Genomic DNA, 21222 nt, shown 5'->3' on the forward strand with positions numbered 1-21222 from the left:
GGATGAGGCCCCCAACTCACTGCTCAGGGTGCTCAGCCTGTGATGGATGAAAACATGGAGCTCTTGAGCAGAGACCCCAGGCGGTGACCTATTGAGAGCTGTGATCTCTCTTCCAGACAGCGCTTGGCATTGCCAGGCAGCTTTTGTGCACTTGCAGGCAGTAAAGGATGTGGTTTGGGGAGAGACTCCTGAAATAGGAAAGTCCTTTTGTTCTGACTGTCATGAGACAGTGTCTTTGCCCCATTCTTTGTGTTGCTGCCAGGAGCTGAAATGCCCCAAAGCCTGCTTGAAAAAAACAACAAAGAGTGTCAGGAGTACAGGGTGGTGCCAGGTCCATTCCTGATATTTGGGTTGGGCTGGACAGGAGTGTTTCCAGGCTGGAATCCTTTGCTCTCTTACTTGCCCTCCCATTTCCCAAGGGAGTTATAGCCAAAACAGCGTCTCTGCTCCCTGAACTGGTCAGCCCTCTCAGGGCAGCTGGCAGGGGCTGCAGCTCCTTGGAAGGTGATGGCCAGGAATGCCAACCCCTCGGTTCTACCTCCCTTTGATCCTTGTTCGGAAAGACAGAGCACTCATCTCTCCCCCTTCGCTGTTGACACCACCAGCTCTACCCCCAGCCCTGAATGCTGAAGCATCAGAACTGCCAGGGATCGTCCCTGTTCCCTCTCCCTGCCCACCTGTTCCTTCCTCTCCTCTTCAGCAGAGCAAAGTGCAGGTTTCAAAACGGACTTAAGAGGCGAGCGGACTTTGCTTCCCCCAGGAATGCCACTGTCGGCTGGGCCTTCCTTGAGATGGGTCACGCGCCCGCGGCTTTGAGCCTGCAGGGATTAAACCAGCGGTGAACTCGGTTTTCAACCAGTGCTGTAGCAGCATGCTGGCCCCTGTCAGGACACTGGGTACTAATCCAGCCTGATGGTCCGTGCTCTTGGTCGCAGAGGTGTGCAAGCAGCCTTTATTTTTACAGCTGGATCAGGAAAATGTGGAAGGAACAGTTAAGGAGACCCACAGAACCCCAGTCTTACCTTCTCTGTGCAGGTAAATGATGCAGTCGAGGAACTTTTGACACAAAGGTCTGTGTCAATTATCGGCTTTATCATCTTAGCCATGAGAAGATGAGGCTACTGCAGGGCACGCGGCCGCTGCCATCCTGCCTTTGCAGCAGGAGTAAAACTTGGTGCTGCCTTGTCTCTAATTTTCCCTCTCCGCGTTGTTTTCCACTTTTGTCTCTCTTTTTCCCCAGTCTTTCCTGGACTGAAAGCATTGCTGCAGCGGCAGCGCTGCCCCTCACAACCCTTGCATCCCCCTGGTGCAAGATGCAGCTGCACGTTCAGAGCACAGACACACGCTGCTGACGGCCGTGATAATTTATTGCAAATACATCGGAGCGACACAGACACACAGGGAAGGAGCTGCTGTGCTGAGCTGCCAACACAATGTCACCCATCGGTGTCACCAGCAGTACGAAGTACTGCCCGCTGCTTGTTGCCTTCCCACACTCGCTTAGCGAGTGCTGCGGGGAAACCTGCTGCTCCTTAACAGAAAAAGTGAAGCAGGCACACAGAGAAAGGAGAGAAATTGGCAGGGCTGCCATAGCAATTAGCAAATCATCCTGTGGAAAGTGCAGGAGCCCTCCCTGCCAGGGGAAGAGCTATGAGGCACGCAGGGCACTGCGAGGCCCTAGATGACCAGGTCTGCGATTTTGGGGTGTGGGTGGTGGCCCCCGCCCGGACCCCGCGGGGTGGGGAGCTGGCGGCAGGCAGGGGCCGGTGGTGTCGCGGTGCTCGTGGAGCGGGCGCTGCAGGCGAGGAGCAGCCCACTAGCTGCGAGGAAGGCTCCGGCAAACCACCCCAGGAAGGTGGCCTCCCCAAACTCCCACCGGGGCACGATGTCGGGGACGGTCTCATCCCAGAAGTCGAGGACGGTGTTGTAGGCGACCCAGGAGACCGGCACCAGGGTGGTAATCCCCGCGGTGCCAAGCACCGCTCCCCCGGCGAGCAGGAGACGCTGCTTTTGCCCGGGTTTGTCCTCGCAGGCTCTCCAGCTGTCCAGCCCCAGGGCGGCGAGGAGGCAACCCAGCAGCCCCAGCCCGTTGGAGACGCACATCAGGAGGCGAGAGATGCGCAGCTCAGGGGGCAGCGCCAGGAAGGAGCCGTGGGCTTGGCACTCGACCACTCCCTCCTCCTGGGTGATGCAGACCTGCCAGAGCCCCATGTTCCAGACCTCCAGCTCGTTCAGGTCCAGGTTGAGGTTCTTCCAGAGCGGCACAAAGGTGGTGACGCAAGAGCTGACCCACCCGAGGAGGGCCAGCAGCATCCCCCCCGCCTGCGCCTTCGCCCACCAGCCCCCGGCCATGATATTGCCGCCCCGCTAACCTCTGGGCCCAGATTAGCCGCCCTGAGCGGCGGCCGCGGGCATTAACGTTTGTGGAGCAGCGTCCGCTCGGCCGCCGGCCGCGTCTGCCGCCCGGGGGGGCGAATTCAAGCCTGTTCCTCCAACGCCGGGGTGTGGCCACGGTCGTTTTTCAGCCGTTGTTGGTTTTTCCACGCTAAAAGAAAAGCACGCCCGGCTCAGCAGGAAAAGCCGGGTGCATCCCCGCCGTGACTCTGGGCAGGGTCCCGCCGCTGCCTCGCCGTGCCCGGGAGGGTTAAGCCAAGGCATGCAAATCCTCCGAGCCTCGGCCACCCCGAAGCGAGAGCCTTGCCAGGAAAGGTGCCTCTCAGCAGCACCAGCAGCTCCGGCCGCGGTGGGACAGGGAGGGGACCCGGGGCAGGATGCAGGCAGCAGACAGCCGGCAGCGGACAGGCGGCATCGGGCTCTTCTCTGGAGTCGGTGCCTCGGTTGGAGGCCCCGACTCTCATTCGGTCATCAAATAAACATGCAAAGGAGCCTTTAAGAGCTGCGTCGAGGATGAGGATGTCTGAGAGATGGAAGCGGGTTGCAGATGGGCACTGATCACCCTGCTCCGTGCCCAGCACCTCACCCAGGACACGGCTTGTGGTGCTTGTTGTGTGTGAGGAAACTGTTGTCTAGGAGGGGACTCCCTGCTGCCAACAGAAGGATGGGGAAAACCCATCTACAGGAGCCTGGTCCAGTGGAAGATGTCCCTGCCTGTGGTGGGGTTGGAGCTGGATGATCTTTAAGGCCCTTTCAATCCATACCATTCTGGGGTTCTATGAAAAGGATGGGCTACAGCATCAGGAAAATCCCAACTTTGTGCTGGCACTCAGTTCCCATCCACCCCCACGTGCGTCCCCTCCGCAGGGTCCAGCTTGCAGATTCATCTTCCCCGGGAGATTAGCGACTAATCTCTCCTTCATCCGCATCTTTCTTATCTGGTATTGGGAGCCAGACTGGAAATTACTGAGTCCTGCTGGCCCTGGGGGTCCACCCCAGTGAGTGTCAGGGGGGACCTTCACAGAGGGCTCCCAAAAGGAGAGGGTGAGGGAGCACAGACCACATTTAGTGTGGAAGCACAGAGCAGGCAGGAGAGGGAGGATGTTTTCCAGCACTCGCTGACCATCCCATCCCTAAAGAACAGACAGCGAGCATCATCCTAAGGGCAAGAACAGGGAAATCTGCTGGGAAACCCCTCCTGCTCCTTCCCCCAGGCACTGGGGCGCCTGCTCCTTCCGATTAAATCGTCTCAAGGTAATTGTGCCTGTCACTGAGACAGATTAACGGGTGACCTTCTGCCGCTGGAGCAGGATTGGTGGCTGCCGCCGAGCTCCCTGTCCTTCCGTTCTTCCCTCCCACCGGCCACAGTGGCACAGCCTGGCAGAGGATTCCCGTCCATGACCGGTGGGAAGATGCCCGGCAGTGGTCAGGACGCAGCAGGAGCCACAAGCCGAGAACAACGTCTCTGGGGCTGGCAGCCACTCTGCCTGGACATGAGGTGGGTGCCCCCTGCGCCCAGGGGTCTGGGGAGCTGGGAGGTTGGTCCGGAGGCTGACGTCTCCCATCACTGCACTGCTGGTCCTGCCGCTCTGCAGAAACAGGGAATGCTTGGAGGGGGCAGAGCACCCACGCTCCCACCCCATCCCCACCCCTGTCCCCGTGGGTCACTGCACTCCAGGTTGATTTTCCAGGAATGTGACCTCTCATCACGTCTCCCAACAGGGACCAGCTGGACTCAGCCTGTCCCAAGGAGCCCAGCTATGGGATCTGTATCTCTATCACAGGCTGTCCTGAGGCCACCCATTTCTGCTCAGAGCTCCTTAGAGAACCGGGAGCCACAGCCATGGCCCGGAACAAGTGTGGAGCAAGGCCACAGCGCTCACCCGGAGCTTGTCGGCCGCTAGGGCAGCTTCCCACCGGAGGAGGATGGCTCCTTCCCCGGCCTTGCAATGCAATCATGGCCCCTAATGGGCTTAGCCATCTGGAGCCAGCCCACAGCCGCTCTGGCACAGCTCCGGGGCTGGCACATGCACTTCTGGGCAAGTGCTTTCCCCCCAGACCCTGGGGATGCGGAGAGGGCCCGGAGCTTTGCACTGCCCTCTGTGTCCAAAGTAACCCCCCACTTTGTGTCCCCCACGGCAGGACCCCACGCCCAGCCCGGGGCTGAGCCCCAGCCCCGGCGCCGCCATGGTGCTCCCCTATGCCCGCAACAGCGGCGGCGCCGGCGGCTGGGGGGCCCCCGAGGAGCCCCGCGGCCGCAGCAACTCCATCCCCGCAGCGCAGACCCCCACTGCCAAGCACATGCTGGCTTACCTGCCCCGGCCGCCCACCGACACCAGCCGGTACGGCACCTTCCCCCAGAAGGTATGGCTCGCGCTGGGGCTCTGGGGCACCCTCGGCTCAGGGTGCCGCCGGGTGCTTGTGGTTGTTGTCAGAGGCAATTTCTCACCGATGGGCTCCTTCCCCCCGCCACAGCACAACGTCCCAGCTTCCCCCGGGGTGCTGGTGGAGGACGGCCGGCAGCAAGCTGCCACCGCCGCCACCGCCGCTGCCACTGCCAAGAGAAGCGCCCCGATGCCAAACTACCCGTCCACACCCCGCCGCAGCGGCTTTGTCCCCAGTGAGGCGTCCCTGCCGCTGAGCCGCGGGAGCCTGGCCACCCAGCACCTCCGTGGCCGCCCGTCCTGGTGCCCGCCGCCTGCCCCACAGGACCCAGGTGCCCGCTTGTATCCACTGCATGCCCTGAGCGTGGCCAACATCCCCAACTCTTCACGTGGCAAGACCTCCGCCCGCAGCTCCACCATCCCCACCCCGGAGGGGCTGCAGAGCCGGCGCTGCAAGCTGCTGGAGGAGGACAACCCCATGGTCCAGAGCGGCAAGCGGCAGCGGCAGCGCTACGTGACAAAGGTGGGCAAGTGCCAGGTGAACCTGGGCAACATCCAGGACAAGAAGAGGTTCCTCTCGGACATATTCACCACCATTGTGGACCTCAAGTACCGCTGGTTCCTGTTTGTCTTCATGATGTGCTACATTGTCACCTGGCTGGTCTTTGGCTTCATCTACTTCTTCGACGCCTGGGTGCGGGGCGACGTTGGGCACCAGGGCGATCCCGAGTGGCAGGCGTGCATCGAGAATGTGGACAGCTTCATCTCTGCCTTGCTCCTCTCAGTGGAAAGCCAGCGGACCATCGGCTACGGTACCCGGATGGTGACGGCCAACTGCACCGAGGGTGTCATCCTGTTGATGGCTCAGTCCATCGTGGGCTCCATGATCGATGCCATGATGGTGGGCTGCATGTTTGTCAAGATCTCCCGGCCCAAGAAGCGCGCCCAGACCCTCATCTTCAGCAAAAACTGTGTCATCTCCCGCCGTGACGAGAAGCTCTGCCTGATGTTCCGTGTGGGGGACTTGCGGGAAAGCCACATGGTGGACGCCAAGATCCGGGCAAAGTTGATCAAGTCCCGGCAGACGGCCGAGGGGGAGTTTATTCCCCTGGAGCAGTCAGAGCTGAACCTGGGCTACGACACAGGGGAGGACCGTCTGTTCCTGGTGGAGCCCCAGATCATCTGCCATGTCATCAACCGCCACAGCCCCTTCTGGGACATGTCGGCTGAGTCGCTGCGCCGGGAGCAGTTCGAAATCATCATCATCCTCGAGGGCATCGTGGAAGCCACAGGCAAGTGTTCCGGGGCAGGGATCAGGGTGGGGACAGGCGGTTCCCCTGGAGTCCTGGAGATGCCAGGCAAAACGGGGCCCAGGACTGGCATCCTGCCCAAGAGATGCCCGGGGCTGAAGCTGGCTCTGCCGGGCAGTGGGTGATACAGGGCTGGAAGCCTCTCGTGGGGCAGCGGGGGCCTCGTGGCAGTGCCCTGGCCCAGCTCAGCCGCTCTCTCCCCGCAGGAATGACGTGCCAAGCCCGTACCTCCTACACGGAGGATGAGATCCTCTGGGGATACCGCTTCGAGCCCTGCATGTCCCTGGAGAAAGGCGCCTTCCACGTGGACTACAGCCGCTTCGAGATGACCTTCGAGGTGCAGACGCCGGTGGCCAGCGCCAAGGAGCTGCACGAGCTGAAGGAGCTGGAGCAGCAGGAGCACTCCACGCTCAGCCTCTACTGGGACCACCTCGTGCACCCCTGCTCGCTGCCGGGGCCCGGCGAGGACGCGCTGGGGAGGATGAGCGGCCCCGGCAGCGTGGCCGAGGGCACCCGGGACGAGCCTCCAGAGCAGGGGTTCCCTGCCTGAGCCCCCGCCCGAGGGGGCCCCACGCCGACAGTGCCATAGCCCACCCTCCCCGCGGGGCCGAGCCCCCCGCCCTTGCCCCGCGCACAGGGCCGTGCTTTTGTTAAGATGTTCTTTTGTACCGAGGAAGGCAGGACGCGACCGGCGGGCGAGTAAAGGCTGTTCGTGACAAAGCACCCAAACCGTCGGCAGTGTTTGTCTGGGGGACTGGGGGGGCTGATGGAAGGGGAGGGGGTGCGATATAAACACATATAAACAAATACATCAGGGGCTTCACACACCTTCCCCTGCGGCCTCAGCCCAAATTCCCCACAAACATAACCTCCACCAAAGAAAAAAAAAAAGGGGGCAAGTTTTGCCGTGTTTATGCAGCTGCAAACGGGTGTTTGTAAGAGCAAGGTCAGTAAGGGTCGATATGTGCACTGATTACATAGAAGAGCAGAATTTGAATATTAATCACGCTGTTCACATGTCATTAATATTCAAATGCAGGTCAGTGGACGAACAATGGGCACAAACTTGGTTTCACAGCACGGGACACACTTGGGTCCCGCTGAGCAGGGATAGACTCGTGTCCATGTCCACAGCCCTGTTTCCCTGTCACATTCCCTGTCCCGTTCCTGCGTCCCTGTCCTATTCCCTGTCCCACTCCCATCCCCATTCCCTGTCCATCCCCGTTCCCGTTCCAATTCCCTTTCCCTTTCCCATTCCCTCCCCGCAGGTGTCGTTCGTCCTACGCGCCGCCAGGCGGCGCCAGCTGCAGCCCCATCAATGAACCCTGACTACATCCTCTCTGTGAGACACTTCCGGCGCGCTATGGTGACGTCATTTGCTTTGCGACTCGGTGACGCGCAGTGCTGTTCGGCGGCGGCCGAGGTGGGACCGGGACCGGGACCGGGACCGGAGGGGCCGGAGCGGGGTCGGAACGGAGCGGGGCCAGGCTGGGCTCGGAGCCCCCGCAGCGAGCGGGACGGGCCCACCGCGACCGGGGGAGCGCGCCCGAGCCCTGACGGCGGCTCTCGCTGCAGCCCTGCCCTGGCCCCCCCGCATGGCGCGACCCTGAGAGGAGATGACCGACCAGGAGAATAACAACAGCATCTCCAGCAATCCCTTCGCCGCCCTCTTCGGTTCCGTCGCGGCCGCCAAGCACTTCGCCGCCATCCAGAAGCAGCAGCAGCTGCGGCAGCTGACAGGTGGGGGGCGAGGCTGTCCCCGGGCAGCGGCTTCCCCGGGCAGGGCTGTCCCTTGGGGGGGGGGCGAGGCTGCCCCCGGGGAAGGCCTGTCCCCCGGAGCGCTGAGGGTTCTGCCGTGCAGGCGAGGAGACGTCCATCAGCCAGGATGACTCCGACAACAGCGTCTCTGAGAGCCTGGACGACTGCGACTACTCGGTGGCTGAGATCAGCCGCTCGTTCCGCTCGCAGCGGGAGCTCTGCGAGCAGCTTAACATCAACCACATGATCCAGAGGATCTTCCTCATCACCCTGGACAACAGTGAGCCTGGGAACCCCGTGGGTGGGCTGGCTCAGCCCTGACATGGGAGGGCACGTTGGGGAGGGGGCACAGCTGGGGCTGTGCCAGGGGCAGGTCCTGCCTGCGGGGTCCCCATCCCTGTGGGTGGAACGGGTCCCTCTGCCCTTTCTAGGTGACCCCAGCATGAAAAGCGGGAACGGGATCCCGGCACGCTGCGTCTACCTGGAGGAAATGGCTGCGGACCTGGATGACCAGGACTGGCTGGACATGGACAACGTGGAGCAGGTGGGGCCCCGGGCTTCCTGCAGGCTTTGGCCACAGGAATTGAGTGTGTTTCCTCACAGTGCACATGGAACATGTCCCAAATCCCTTCCCAAAGCCTGATGTGGAGCTGCTGCTCACAGCTTTGATGGAAACGCCTGTGGGGTTTTTGGGGTATGAAGCTGAGAAAGGTGTAGAGTTTGGGGAATCCAGACCTCCCTCCCAGAGGCTGCAGGGGTTTGCTGCCCTGCAGATCAGCTGGGGGTGGGGAGGGGAACAAAAACCAAACAGAACTTGGTGATCAGTGTCCACACACACGCTTGGTTTTGTCTGGGGCCGTGTCAACTGTTCCTGGTGAGGTTTTCAGTAGAAATGGCTCCTGGTGGGGCTGCTGTTGCTCCATAAGAGACTGGAGGATTTGCACAGGGTTTTCAGCCCAGCACTCTGCTACTTAACATGGGCTAGAGAGAACCCTTCCCAGCAGGAATCAGTCAGCCTGTGCGGGATGGGGCTCCCTCCTCCAGGAGAATTAGCTGGGGCTGTGTCACTGTGCCTGTCTCTGCTCCGGTTTCCAGGCCCTGTTCACCCGCCTGCTGCTGCCGGAGCCTGGGAGCCACCTGATCCACATGACCTGTGCCAGCACTCAGAACCTCTCTGCTGACCGCGACGCCGGGGAGCGGCACATCCTGCGCTACCTCTACGCTTGCTTCCGCAGGGCACGGGAGGAGGTGGGCAGGGCAGGAGGGACCCTGCCGAGGGGGAGGGCAGCTCTGTCGCCCAGCCCTGCGCTCCGGTGTGACCCAGCTGAGGGAGTAACAACCCGGCCCCAGCACTGCCTTGTCCTCCCTGCACAGATCACCAAGGTCCCAGAGAACCTGCTGCCCTTCGCTGTGCGCTGCCGCAACCTGACTGTGTCCAACACCCGCACGGTGCTCCTCACCCCGGAGATCTATGTCAACCAGAATGTGTACGAGCAGCTGGTGGACCTGATGCTGGAGACACTGAGGGGGGCACGTAAGTGTGGCCGAGCTGTGCTGCTGGCTCAGTGCTGCGAGGCTGCCCGGGGGCATGTGGAGTTACCAAAAGGGAGGGCTGTGTTTGGGTCAGTCTGGCTGTTGAAGTGTTGTGGGTAACAGCCTTGTGTCACACCCTGCCAGAGTTTGAAGACATGGCAGAGTTTCTTGAGGAGGTCATAGAGGCCTTAACAATGGACGAGGAGGTGCGGACTTTCGGGGAGGTCATGGTTCCTGTGTTTGACATCCTGTTGGGGAGAATCAGGGACCTGGACCTCTGCCAGATCCTGCTGTACACATACCTCGATGTGCTCCTCTACTTCACGAAGCAGAAGGACATAGCCAAGGTGGGTGCCTCAGCCGGGGCAGAAGCCCCTACTGGGAGCTCATTTACAGGACCTACAGAGGCCAAACCAGCGGTACAACACCTGGTGTGTGTACTCCTACCCCTCTACTCCTTTCTCATAGCCTGTCCCAAACCTGTCAGTTTGTAGGGTTTTTTTACTGGGATTTTGTACAACTGTCAGCATGTCCTGATGTGTTTCCCAGGTTTTTGCAGGCTACATCCAGCCCAAGGATCCCAGCAATGGGCAAATGTACCAGAAGACTTTGCTTGGTGCCATTTTAAACATCTCCTGCTTGTTGAAGACCCCTGGTGTGGTGGAGAACCATGGCTACTTTCTGAATCCATCCCGATCCAGCCCACAGGAGATCAAAGTGCAGGAATCCAACATCCATCAGGTGAGTGAAGCAGGGCAGTACTGCTTCCCACAGTGTTTAGTGGCCTCTGGTTGCCTGAGGGTTCAAGACATGGTGTCAGGGCTTGAGTTTTAACACTGGCTCTGTAATAACCTGACTTGTTAGTAGGCAAGTCCCAAAAATGCTTTGGAGTCTCCAGCTGGAACATGGAAATAGCTTTGCCAGCTGTCTCAGGTGTTTGTAACTCATGTCTTTGTTTTATCAAAGTCCTTGGCCTGAGCTTTGGGAAAAGGTTTGGGTGGCATTTGTGGAACAGACACCAGTGCCATAACTCAAGGTGCTAGACTCCCTCAACTGTATTCTGTTCCCTGTAACAGTTCATGGCCCAATTCCACGAGAAGATCTACCAGATGCTGAAGAACTTGTTGCAGTTGTCTCCAGAGACAAAGCACAGGATTCTCTCCTGGCTGGGAAACTGCCTCCATGCAAACGCGGGCCGCACCAAAATTTGGGCTAACCAGATGCCAGAGATCTTCTTCCAGATGTATGCCTCAGATGCCTTCTTCCTCAACCTGGGGGCTGCCCTCCTGAAGCTGTGCCAGCCCTTCTGCAAACCCAAATCTCCGAGGCTGCTAACCTTCAATCCTACCTACTGTGCCCTGAAGGAGCTGAATGAAGAGGAGAGGAGGAGTAAGAATGTACACATGAAAGGTATTACAGCCAAACCTTGGGGAGCAAGGGAATGGGAAGGGGGCACTCCTCAGATCCTCACCTCTCCCAGTAGTGCCCTCTTAATGGGTGCCAGTAAAGGGAGAGTTACAGATGTGATTGGAGGGGAGTAAGGAGAGAGCTGAATACAAATAAAACACTGCCAGCATCACTAGGAGCCCTTTTGTGTTCTCAGCAGAGGCCATCTCAAGCTCTCTCCTTATCAGCACTGCTGGCTAGGGCCTGACACAGAGCTGCTTTTCCTTCCAGGTTTGGAAAAAGAAACATGTTTGATCCCTGCTCTAAGTGAGCAAGAGCCGGAGTTTGCAAACAGTTACAACCTGGTGACAGAAAACCTGGTGCTCACGCAGTACACCCTGCACTTGGGGTTTCACAGGTACCTGCTCTCAGTTGCCTCAGGGCTCTTTTCCACCTGCATTTGGCCATGGAAATTTTAGTAAATACGTTTAATACAGAGTGGCCAGTTGAGCTGCTGTTTGAACCTCAGCCTAACTGACTGCAGAAAAACACTTTGCTCACAGTCTTACAAGCTCCCCATTATTTATAGGCACCAACAGCCAAGTGCTGAGTGTCTGTGGGTTGTTTCATTCTCTCTCCTCAGGGCAGGGGCCTCTGGCACCTCCCTTTTCTCCTGGAGAGCAGCCTGATGGCAAGGCAACTGCACACTGGGGGTGACCCAAACTGTCCCAGTAACCGAGCTGTGCACAAAGCAGGAATGGGAGGTGGATGTCTGCTTCCAGGAAAGGATTTTCTGGACACCAGAACTCGCTATTTTCCTCAGCTTCCCTCTGCAAATCGTTGCCTGGATACTGTGAGGTCACGGCTGATCCAAGCAGAGTCCCCTTCTGGTTTATTCTCTAAATATAGAAATTGACAAAAAAGTTATTATGCAAGTGGCTCGTTGCTGGGAAACTGAACATGTGGGCTCGGGTGTGCTGGATCCCTGACTGGTGACCCGAGGGAGCTCAGTGCTGCAGAGAGCTCTGCCAGGTCCCTGGGCCTCTCCACAGGTGCCACAGTCCCTCACAGAATCTCGTATCCTCCCAGGTTCTGACAAGCCTTTCTCCAAGGCACTGCCAGAGCCCCCACCAAAGCACCTGCGGAAAATTATCTGAATTTGCTGGCATGGAGCAGTCTCTCACCAGCTTATGCATTGCTGAGGCAGGATGTCTGTCTGTGTCTTCTCAGCTCCTCCTTGCCTTTTTTTCTTGTGCAGGTTGCACGACCAGATGGTAAAGATAAACCAAAGTCTTCACCGCCTTCAAGTGGCATGGCGAGAAGCTCAGCAGAGCTCCAGCCCTGCTGCTGACAGCCTCAGGGAGCAGTTTGAGCGCCTCATGACCATCTATCTCTCCACCAAGACGGCCATGACGGAGCCACAGATGCTGCAGAACTGCCTGAACTTGCAGGTGTCCATGGCAGTGCTGCTGGTGCAGCTGGCCGTGGGGAACCACGGGACGGAGCCGCTGGAGCTGAGCTTCCCACTGCCCGAGGTGGAACACAGCGCGCTGGCCTACGTGCCAGGTGTGTCCTGCTGGGGATTTGTGCCACCGCTGCTGTCCATGAGCACTGCCAGAGCTGCCTGAGGAAGCACTTCCCTGTCCAGGGCAGGACATGGCACTACAACCTTTGAAGAGGCTCACTCATAAAACTGGGGGCTGTTTCAGGGCCATACTGAGGGGAGTGAGGCTGCTGACCTTTTAAAGGTCCTACTCATGGCCAAGTGGCAAAGTTTCACAACGTACCACATTGATTTACTGTTCCCTCTGTTCAAAATCGTCCTTTCAGGGTGTGTTTTGGGATTGTTCCCTTGGGGGTTGCTGTGTAACAGTATGTGATCAGCAGACAGCTGCCAGCTTGACCCCGTAAGGAACTTGACTTCTGGGAGAGCTGAAGTGAATCGCAGGTGTTACGGATATTGTCAGGCTGGGCTTCTTTTGTGGCAGGTTCTGATACAGCTCATTAGTTACTGAAATTTAATCAGCATTAGGGTGGTGAGGGGAAAGTAGATAGGAGGGTGGAAAAGGACAGAACTGCCTGGGGAGGAGCTTACCTACAATCTCTGTTTGCAGAATTCTTTGCTGATAATTTGGGTGACTTTTTCATTTTCCTGCGGCGTTTCGCTGATGACATCTTGGAGACTTCGGCTGATTCCCTGGAGCACATCCTTCACTTCGTTACTGTTTTCATGGGTGATGTGGAGAGGTAGGTACAGCCCTAGCTGCAGCCCTGGGTGTTCGTTGCAGAACACCCACGGGGAACAAGGAAGTGGAAATTGCAGAGCTGTTTTTAGGCTTGGTTTGTGCAGCCACGGGCAGGTCGAACTCTTTGGAAATGCTGAATTCTGCCTGCAGGAGGCACAAAGGGGACAAAGCCCTGCCTGGAGGCCTGTGCATTCATGCAAGGTGCACATGGGATTTGGGGTTTAAATATTTGTTTGGTTGTATGATGCAGGAGCCTAGTCAGCTACAGCCATTTTGTACTTGTTAAAGGAAGCTCCTGGGATTGATCTGTTGGGAGTGTCTATGATATCCACTGAACAGAACTGAGTAGTTCTGTCGATCATGCTGACGAGGTATCACTCTACACTCTGCATTTCTGCTGTTCATTAGTTTATGCTCACATGTGTAAACACAGCTCCTGGCAGCAGCAGGAGCAGCTGGAGATTTCCCTTGGTAGGCAGCTCTCGCTGTTCCTGATGTCCCTGGGAGATGGAGGCTGTAGTTCTTCCTGGCAGTGCCCTACGGTGTCACCTGGGGCAGGTAGTTTGGCTTCTGCCACACAGGTGCAACAGAGTTACACCACAGCCTCGGTGTTTGGTGCTGGACGGCAGGCAAAGCACTTGAACTGGCAGGATAAATAGGGGGCAGGACCCTGGGTAGTAGGAAAGCAGCTGGGATGGTCAGGGGGGTTTGCTCAGGAGCTCCAGCTGACGAGCGGCCGTGGGCTGTGAGCGGAAAAGCTGCTGTGGAAGGGTGGGAGCAGCAGCTTGGCTGTTCTAAGCTCCATGGCCTCTGCCTGAGATTTCACTGTGCTGTTGAGTGCGTGTGAGTGAGCTGCTGACCCAGGGCTGACTTTACAGATGGTCTGCAGCAAGCAGGCACTCAAGCATGGACAGGCACAGCTCCTTGAATGATTACTGAACAGCTCAGTTCCACACACTAGCCCTCATGCCATCATGGATTCACTTTCTTTTTCGTCTTGCAGGATGAAAAATCCTCACCTGCGAGCCAAGCTGGCAGAGGTGTTGGAAGCTGTGATGCCTCACCTGGATCAGGCCCAGAACCCGCTGGTCTCGAGCGTGTTCCATCGCAAGCGGGTGTTCTGCTCCTACCAGCACGCCGCCCACCTGGCTGAGGCGCTCATCAAGGTCTTTGTGGACATTGAGTTCACAGGTAAGCACAGAAGGGGAAGAGTTGTGTTCCCTGTGGGACACCTGGGACACCTGTGGGGGGATGTCCACTTTTAATGCTCCTTGGCTTGTGCCCAGGTGACCCACACCAGTTCGAACAGAAGTTTAACTACCGCCGTCCCATGTACCCCATCCTAAGGTACATGTGGGGCACCGACTCCTACCGGGAGAGCATAAAGGTGAGGCAAGAGGTGCATGTGTGTGTGTCTGTGTGTGTGTGCAGCACTGTATGGACCACGTGAGTCCGTGTCCTGCCATTGGGACACACAGAATTCACTGTTTGCTCACTCCTTGCAGGCTTTGGCTGATTATGCCTCAGAGAACCTGGAGGCAATGAACCCCCCTCTCTTCTTGCGCTTCCTTAACCTGCTCATGAATGATGCCATTTTCCTGTTGGATGAAGCCATACAGGTAGGGCTTCCAGCATCACCAGCATCACATAAACAAGTTCTCGCTCCCTGGAGATGGCCAGGTATGGTATTGACCTCCAGAACAGGATCAGCTTGCCTGGCCATCCCTGGTGAATCTGTGTGGTAGACAATTGCAGGAAGCAATTCCAGGCTGGTGTGGCCATTGCCCTGGGAGAAAGGGGGAAGGCAGGAGGAAAGGGGGCCTGGGGCCCTGCCTGCAGGTCACCCTTCCCTCCTTTGGGCTCAAGAGGCAGCTCAGAACCAAGAGGAGCAAAAGGGCTTTTTCAGATCCATCAGGAAGCATGCTGGAAAATCTGACTGTTGCTAATCTGGACAAACTCAGGCTTTAAACAATCACTGTGAGTTTTGATTCTCAAATCCCCTTGGCCTTTCCACAGATGTTTTATCCTAATAAAAGCCTTTTATCTCCAGGCAGTTGTCCTTTGGGGTTACAAGGCAAGTGCCAGCTGACCTGATGTCCCTGGTGTGCAATGGCTGTTTCTCACTCCTTTTAGAGCTGCTCTTGCTGCTAGAAAGGGCTTTTTTGGGGAGCTTTTACCTACCCGAGAACTGATTGCCCTGAGGCCAGCAGTTAAGACTGGTTATGTGGATGTTGCCTGTCTATTTTGAGTGTTTATGGACCTCCTTGGCTTTGCCATCCAACCAAGCCCCTTGAGCGTTCTGTTTTGCAGTACCTCAGCAAGATCAAAGTGCAGCAGATTGAGAAGGACCGGGGTGAGTGGGACAGCCTGTCCCCGGAGGCTCGCCGGGAGAAGGAGTCCAGCCTGCAGATGTTTGGGCAGCTGGCACGCTTCCACAACATCATGTCCAATGAAACCATTGGCACTCTGGCCTTCCTGACCTCAGGTAGGAAGAGTGGCCTACCAGGACCTGGAAAGAGTGGGCAGGAACTTGGTTTCACCGTGGTCAGAGCAGGATGGGATTGCTGTGAAGGAACTGTTGTTTTCCTTTCCAGAAATCAAATCCCTGTTCGTGCATCCTTTCCTTGCCGAGCGCATCATCTCTATGCTCAACTACTTTCTGCAACACCTGGTTGGGCCTAAAATGGGAGCTTTGAAAGTGAAGGATTTCAGTGAATTTGACTTCAAGCCACAGCAGCTCGTGTCTGACATCTGCACGATCTACCTAAACCTTGGGTAGGTGATGATGGGATGCAAGCCTGTGGGGTGGCAGGGACCATCCTGAGGGTATTGTGGGAGAAATGCTTAGTTACGCTTTAGCTTTCCTCTAGCTTTGAGTTTTTTGCTGTGGGAAAGCAGCTGCTGTGGGGACTGGTTCTCAGCCTTGTAAATATGGATTCTTAAACCTTTGCTGTCTTGTAACCTGTGGTGCAGGGATGAAGAAAACTTCTGTGCCACAGTCCCCAAGGATGGTCGCTCCTACTCACCGACACTCTTTGCCCAGACTGTGCGGGTTCTGAAGAAAATCAACAAGCCTGGCAACATGATAGTGTCTTTCAGTAACCTTGCTGAGAGGATCAAGGTGAGCACTGGAGGCAATTTAATGTACAACAAAAAGATGGAGCTGGTTCCCTGTGTCCTTTTCCCTCTGTGTATTGCTGTGGAGCTGGATTTCTGGGGCTTTGTTCAGATGGGGCAGCTGGGAGGGCAACGCTGCCCGTACAGACTTGGGAGTGCTCCCTGGTATTTAAAGAACAGAGAGGCCAAATCCCTCAAAGCCCCTGTGCTCCCCAGTCTCTTGCAGACAGGCAGCAGCAGGAAGAGGAGACTTATGCAGATGCCTGCGATGAATTCCTGGATCCCATAATGAGCACGCTTATGTCGGACCCCGTCATCCTGCCCTCCTCCCGCGTCACTGTGGACCGCTCGACTATAGCCCGACACCTCCTCAGGTGCGCGACACAGTCCTCCTGCTTGATACTTGTGGGGATCTATTTCACTTATCTAATGACTTTTCCTGGCCTGTCTCCCTTTTTTTTTTTATCTCTAGCGCCAGGAGTATCCAAATAATCTCAATGCTTTGTCTTTCAGCGATCAGACGGATCCTTTCAATCGGAGCCCCCTCACTATGGACCAGATCAGACCAAACACAGAGCTAAAAGAGAAGATCCAGCGGTGGCTTGCAGAGAGGAAAAAGCAGAAGGAGGAGCTGGAGGACACGCTGAACTGAAACCCTTGATCTTGTCTCCAGCCCTCCCCTCACAGGCAAGATCAATGCCATGCAGGGGAAACGGCTGGAGCTGCCACCCTGACGACGACCACGTTTAGTGCATTGCCACCACCTCTGGAGTCTCTCCTTGGACCTTCCCTTCCAGCCCATGTTCTCTCTTTTCCTTTCAAGACTCACTGTTTAATACTAAGACTTTCCACTGCACTACAGCTTTGAGCCTCTGCCTCGGGGCAAGACCACAGCCTCTTCTTCATGGCCTGGTGCCCCAGCCCTCTATTACCTGTTCTTGGTGTTGGCCACGTTCTTTTCCAGTGACACCGAACGCCTCCCTCTGTGTGTTTAAACTGTAACCATCCATTCACTACCTGAGAGTGATGCCTCCAGCTGCCCCCAGGGTAGGCTGTGGGGACAGACTGGAGGGGGACGGTTTACCTTGTAAAGGCCAGGGGTGTAGGAGGGTATACTTCCCAAGTGATCATTGGTAACGGCAGGCGTTGGAAATAAAACATAGAGATGATCTTAAAGCTGGTGGTGGAGGTCTGGCAGCGCCGGGAGCTGTAGACAGGGACTGGATCGCGAGTGGGCCGGCGCTGGCCCCGGGTGGGACTCGAACCCGCGGCCCCGCCCCGCTCACGTGGTGCGGGGGCCTTGGCGCGGGCTGCCCGCGGCGCTTGCCGTGCGCGGTGACCGGCGGTGACATTGAGCGAGCAGCGATGGCCAAGGCCGCGACGGGGCTCGTGCAGCGGCTCGTGCAGCGCGGGCCGGAGCTGCTTGGCGGTGAGGGACCGGGAATGGGGACGGGAGCGGGGAACGGGCCGGGGGCGACGAGGAGCGCGGATGGGGAAAGGGGCTGCGGGAGGCAGGGGCCGGGCCTGGGGAAGCTCCGCGAGCTCCCGCCGTTGGGAAAACACCCTCCCCTCTCTCCTGTGTCCCCTCTTGTGTCCCCTCCCGTAGCCGCCGTGACCTACTCGAAGCCGCGCCTGGCCACGTTCTGGCACTACGCCAAGGTGGAGCTGGTCCCACCGACCCCCGCCGAGATTCCCCGCGCCATCGACGGCATGAAGGGGCTGGTCCGGGCCTTCCAGAGCGGCCGCCTGGCCCAGCTCACCGTCAAGGTACCGCCGGGGCCGATGGGGAGCGGCCCCCGCTGCAGCTTCCTAGCCGCCCTGGTATCGGCCTGGGAAGCAGTGCGGCCGTTGGCAATGATACCTGAAGCTGAAGGAATTCAGGGCCCGAGAGTTTAAAGTATTTTATTTTGTCGGCTTTGCCTTAACTCTTCCCTGCCCGGACCAGGCTGTGCTTGCCCTCCTCGGGCCCCCAGTTGTCTCTCCCAGCGAAGGGAGTATCCTTAGGCAGCTGGATCAGCCGTGTCATCGGTTGGCTTTGAAATTAATGCTCTTCCCATGTGTATGGGCTCTGATTCTTGAAAGGACTGTAAAAAGCCACAAAGGACAGCTGACACTGTACTGGGTGTTGTAAAAGATCTCTGTGGCCTGGTGTGTTGAGGGGTGGCTGAACACGGCAAACATTCTGCTCCATTCCTGGGTTATTGCCTTGAGAACTCCTAAAGTCCCAGCCCTGCTGGAGGGCATAGATATGACTGTGGGAGCAAGGGAGGAGCTGTTTTGGGAGTCTGGGATCTGACCAGTGCCTGTTTGCTTTCAGGAAGCGCTGAGGAACGGCCTGGTGGCCACAGAGGTGCTGATGTGGTTTTACATCGGGGAGATCATCGGCAAGGGCGGCATCATCGGGTACAATGTGTGAACACCCACCTAGGCAGTGCCATCAGCGCCGCGGTGCCGGGTCTGTCACAGGGTCTGCCACAATAAAGCCAGATGCCCATGTTGAGCTGTCGTGGTCCATGTCTGGCACTCTGAGGGCCAGTCCCAAGGGTACCAGAGCTGCTTTAGTGACATCACTGTTGGTCACCACCGCTTCGCTTGCTCTGGGGCACCCACTGTGCTCCGGCTGCAACACTGGGGGAGGCCTGAGAACCACAATTCAAATGCAGAGTGCAAAAGAAAATGTTCCATTTGTTCCTGAACGTACTTCCCATCACCTAGTGGGAACCAAGGAGAAATGCCAGTACTTTTTAGCTATCAAAAGCAATCTCCATGGCTTATTCCAGAGAGAGTGTAGCATGGTTATAGGGAGCTCTGCTGGTCTGTGGTCTGACTGGTGGAATGGAAGCCTGTGAAGGTAAGCAGAGCTTTGCTGCATGTGTCACTTCTGCTCCCCACCAGCTGGATGTTGAGCTGCCCAGGGTTTCACCACCTTGCTCATTGTAAGCCAGGTCTTGTAGAGGTCTGTACAAAACCTGGTGAGTCACCTGCCCTGTAACACATTTCAGAAAGTAATTTGTAGTTCTCTGAAGCCAGCAGATGGTTGGGATGGGACCTCACTGATTTTATTGTCTTGGGAGATGGTTTCTAGTCAGTATTGCTCCTTGATGATGCTATCATCTCAGCTGCTCCTTGGCTCCTCTGGGCCTTTAGTTGTGCGCACCAGTAACCCCGATGTCTTTAGGGTGACTGTGTCAGTAGCACGTCATTTACACCTCTCCCTGCAGCAGAACTGACCTTTTCAGTTCTTCATCTCAGCAGGAAGAAGCCTTGTGACCTGCTGAGAGGGAGCGCAGGTGATCCAACCTTCTTTAGATGCGGCGACCAGGAGGTTGGTGTAGCCTCAATGAACCGAAAGCTTTAGCTTTGTTTTTGGTTTTGTTTTTTGCGGTTTTTCTTGTTAAAAAGAAGGGTTCCTGTCGCAGCTCTGGGTCATAACCAGTTACAGGTCACCTCCCTGCCCTAGATGGGAAAACTGAGGCTCAATGAACTCCCCAGGCTTCCACCAGGGAGTTTGCAACAGCAGCAGCAACAGGACCTGTGCTTCCAGCCCCCTGCCCAGCCTGGGTTCTGCACTCTCTTCTCCCACCTGCCTGGCCAGGGCACCACAACTGCCTGGCACAGCCCGACAGGGGCCCTGGAGGGGGTCTTTATACCTGCTGGGTGTCCTGTCTCTGCCAGGTGTCCTGTCTCTGCCAGGGACAAACAGCCTCCCTCTGCTCCTTGATCCCTCCCTGCCCTTATTTGACGGGCTTCCAAGGAAAATAGGTATTTTATATTCCAAAGCAGAGGATTTCACACCCGATCCGTGCGTTTGCAGCGCTGTTTCAGGGAATACAGCGGGCACTTGTTGGATGTTACCCCTGTTCGCGCATTGCTGCACCGGGGGGAGCTGCCATCGCCGTCACCTCCCTCCCGGGGGTGGCACCCGGCGGGACGCGGCACCGGCCGGGCGCGGAGCCGCAGGTAGGGCATGGCCGGGACTGGGAGAGTGGGGCGGAGACACCCACCCGCGGTCTCACAGCTCGGGGCCGCGGTGCCCCCGCAGGGAGCGGCTCCTCCCGGGCCCGGGCGGGCACTGGAGGGTCCCGGCGGCGCTGGGCCCTCGCGGGGCCTGCGGGCCATGCCATGCCGGGGCCGCGCCCCGCGCCGCCCCGCGCCCCGCATACAGCCCGGCGCTATGCAGGGGGCAGGCGGAGCCGCCTATATCGTATACGCTGTCCCGGGCGCCGACGGTTCGCACTCCCGCTCTGCATCGCCGATGGAGTTATGCCGGCTTCTTGCGGTGTGGTTATAGGGCAGGCAGGTTCCGGGGCTCGCCCACCAGGAGCCCCGCGCCTGCATGGCCCTGCGAGCTATGAGGGGTCGCGGCGGCCGGAGACTGCGCTACCCAGGACGGGGGGCCGCGCTGTGTCTCGGGCCCAGGGCCCTGTATATCACCCAGCGTTATGCCGGGGTAGCACTGATCGATCATGGCTTATTCAGGTGCTCGGGCGGCGGGATGGCGGAGCCCCGCAACCTGCATTACGCCCGCCGTTATGCAGCGCCTCCGCGGGCCGGCGAGGCGATATGCAGGGCGCGGGGCGCGGCCCGGCCCCGCTCTCTGGCTCGTCGCCTCTCAGTAAAGATGGCGCACAGCGGTCGGTGGCGCTTCCCCGCCCGGCCCGGCAGCGGCGGCTGGGGCCGCCGCGGCCCGGGGGGGTCCCGCCTGCGGGTGCCGGCCGTGCACAGCCTGCGACCCGCCGAGCCCGCGGCGGCGCCGGCGGGCGAAGGCGAGCGCGGCGGCCCGTGCTCCGGCGGGGCGGCGGGAAGCGGCGGAGGCGGGGCAGCGCCGGGCCCCGCGGCCGCGGCCGGTCCCGGCTTCGACGCGGCGCTCCAGGTCTCGGCCGCCATCGGCATCAACCTGCGGCGGTTCCGTGCGGCCTGCGGCGCCGAGGCGGGCAGCGGAGAGGTGAGCGGGGCGGCGGGGCGGGGGCGGGGGGGGGGCGCGGCGGGCGGGCGGGCGGGTCCCGGGCGCAGCATCCCCGGCGGCGGCCCGAGCACACCCGGGCACACCCACCCAGCCTTGCCCGCACAGCCCGCCCGCCGCCGGACACACCT

At 58.5% G+C, this 21222-nt stretch overlaps 5 protein-coding genes across 6 annotated transcripts in view; 4 read left to right on the top strand and 1 right to left on the bottom strand.

The window, feature by feature from the left end:
* Positions 1–1359: 1359 nt before the first annotated feature.
* On the bottom strand, positions 1360–2814 carry CLDN25 (claudin 25). The gene has a single exon (XM_027881317.1). It carries the CDS (start codon positions 2350–2352, stop codon positions 1678–1680), a length of 675 nt encoding a protein of 224 aa, XP_027737118.1. The 5' UTR covers positions 2353–2814; the 3' UTR covers positions 1360–1677.
* LOC114056262 (G protein-activated inward rectifier potassium channel 4-like) lies at positions 2772–6638 on the top strand. The gene is made up of 3 exons (XM_027881312.1): positions 2772–2837; positions 4537–6070; positions 6295–6638. Exons 1-3 carry the CDS (start codon positions 2772–2774, stop codon positions 6636–6638), a joined length of 1944 nt encoding a protein of 647 aa, XP_027737113.1.
* Positions 6639–7587: 949 nt separating this feature from the next.
* On the top strand, positions 7588–17304 carry UBE4A (ubiquitination factor E4A). Its single transcript, XM_027881397.1, has 19 exons — positions 7588–7828; positions 7950–8126; positions 8278–8390; positions 8942–9094; positions 9221–9380; positions 9524–9726; positions 9929–10120; positions 10456–10789; positions 11057–11183; positions 12024–12331; positions 12880–13012; positions 14015–14202; positions 14298–14398; positions 14517–14630; positions 15322–15496; positions 15606–15786; positions 15985–16132; positions 16345–16502; positions 16642–17304. Exons 1-19 carry the CDS (start codon positions 7705–7707, stop codon positions 16778–16780), a joined length of 3228 nt encoding a protein of 1075 aa, XP_027737198.1. The 5' UTR covers positions 7588–7704; the 3' UTR covers positions 16781–17304.
* A 114-nt stretch (positions 17305–17418) lies between these two features.
* On the top strand, positions 17419–18628 carry ATP5MG (ATP synthase membrane subunit g). The gene is made up of 3 exons (XM_027881426.1): positions 17419–17557; positions 17735–17895; positions 18446–18628. Exons 1-3 carry the CDS (start codon positions 17494–17496, stop codon positions 18542–18544), a joined length of 324 nt encoding a protein of 107 aa, XP_027737227.1. The 5' UTR covers positions 17419–17493; the 3' UTR covers positions 18545–18628.
* A 2121-nt stretch (positions 18629–20749) lies between these two features.
* The window catches only part of KMT2A (lysine methyltransferase 2A), a 40701-nt gene continuing 40228 nt past the window's right edge, over positions 20750–21222 (top strand). For both annotated transcript variants that reach the window (XM_027881391.1, XM_027881392.1), the window contains exon 1: positions 20750–21073. In XM_027881391.1, the coding sequence (XP_027737192.1) occupies positions 20750–21073 (324 nt within the window). The remainder of the gene's footprint in view (positions 21074–21222) is intronic.

This window comes from Empidonax traillii, unplaced genomic scaffold, assembly GCF_003031625.1.
Source record: "Empidonax traillii isolate 1590-97213 ecotype Southwest subspecies unplaced genomic scaffold, ASM303162v1 scaffold87:size1256882, whole genome shotgun sequence".
Lineage (NCBI taxonomy): Eukaryota > Metazoa > Chordata > Aves > Passeriformes > Tyrannidae > Empidonax > Empidonax traillii.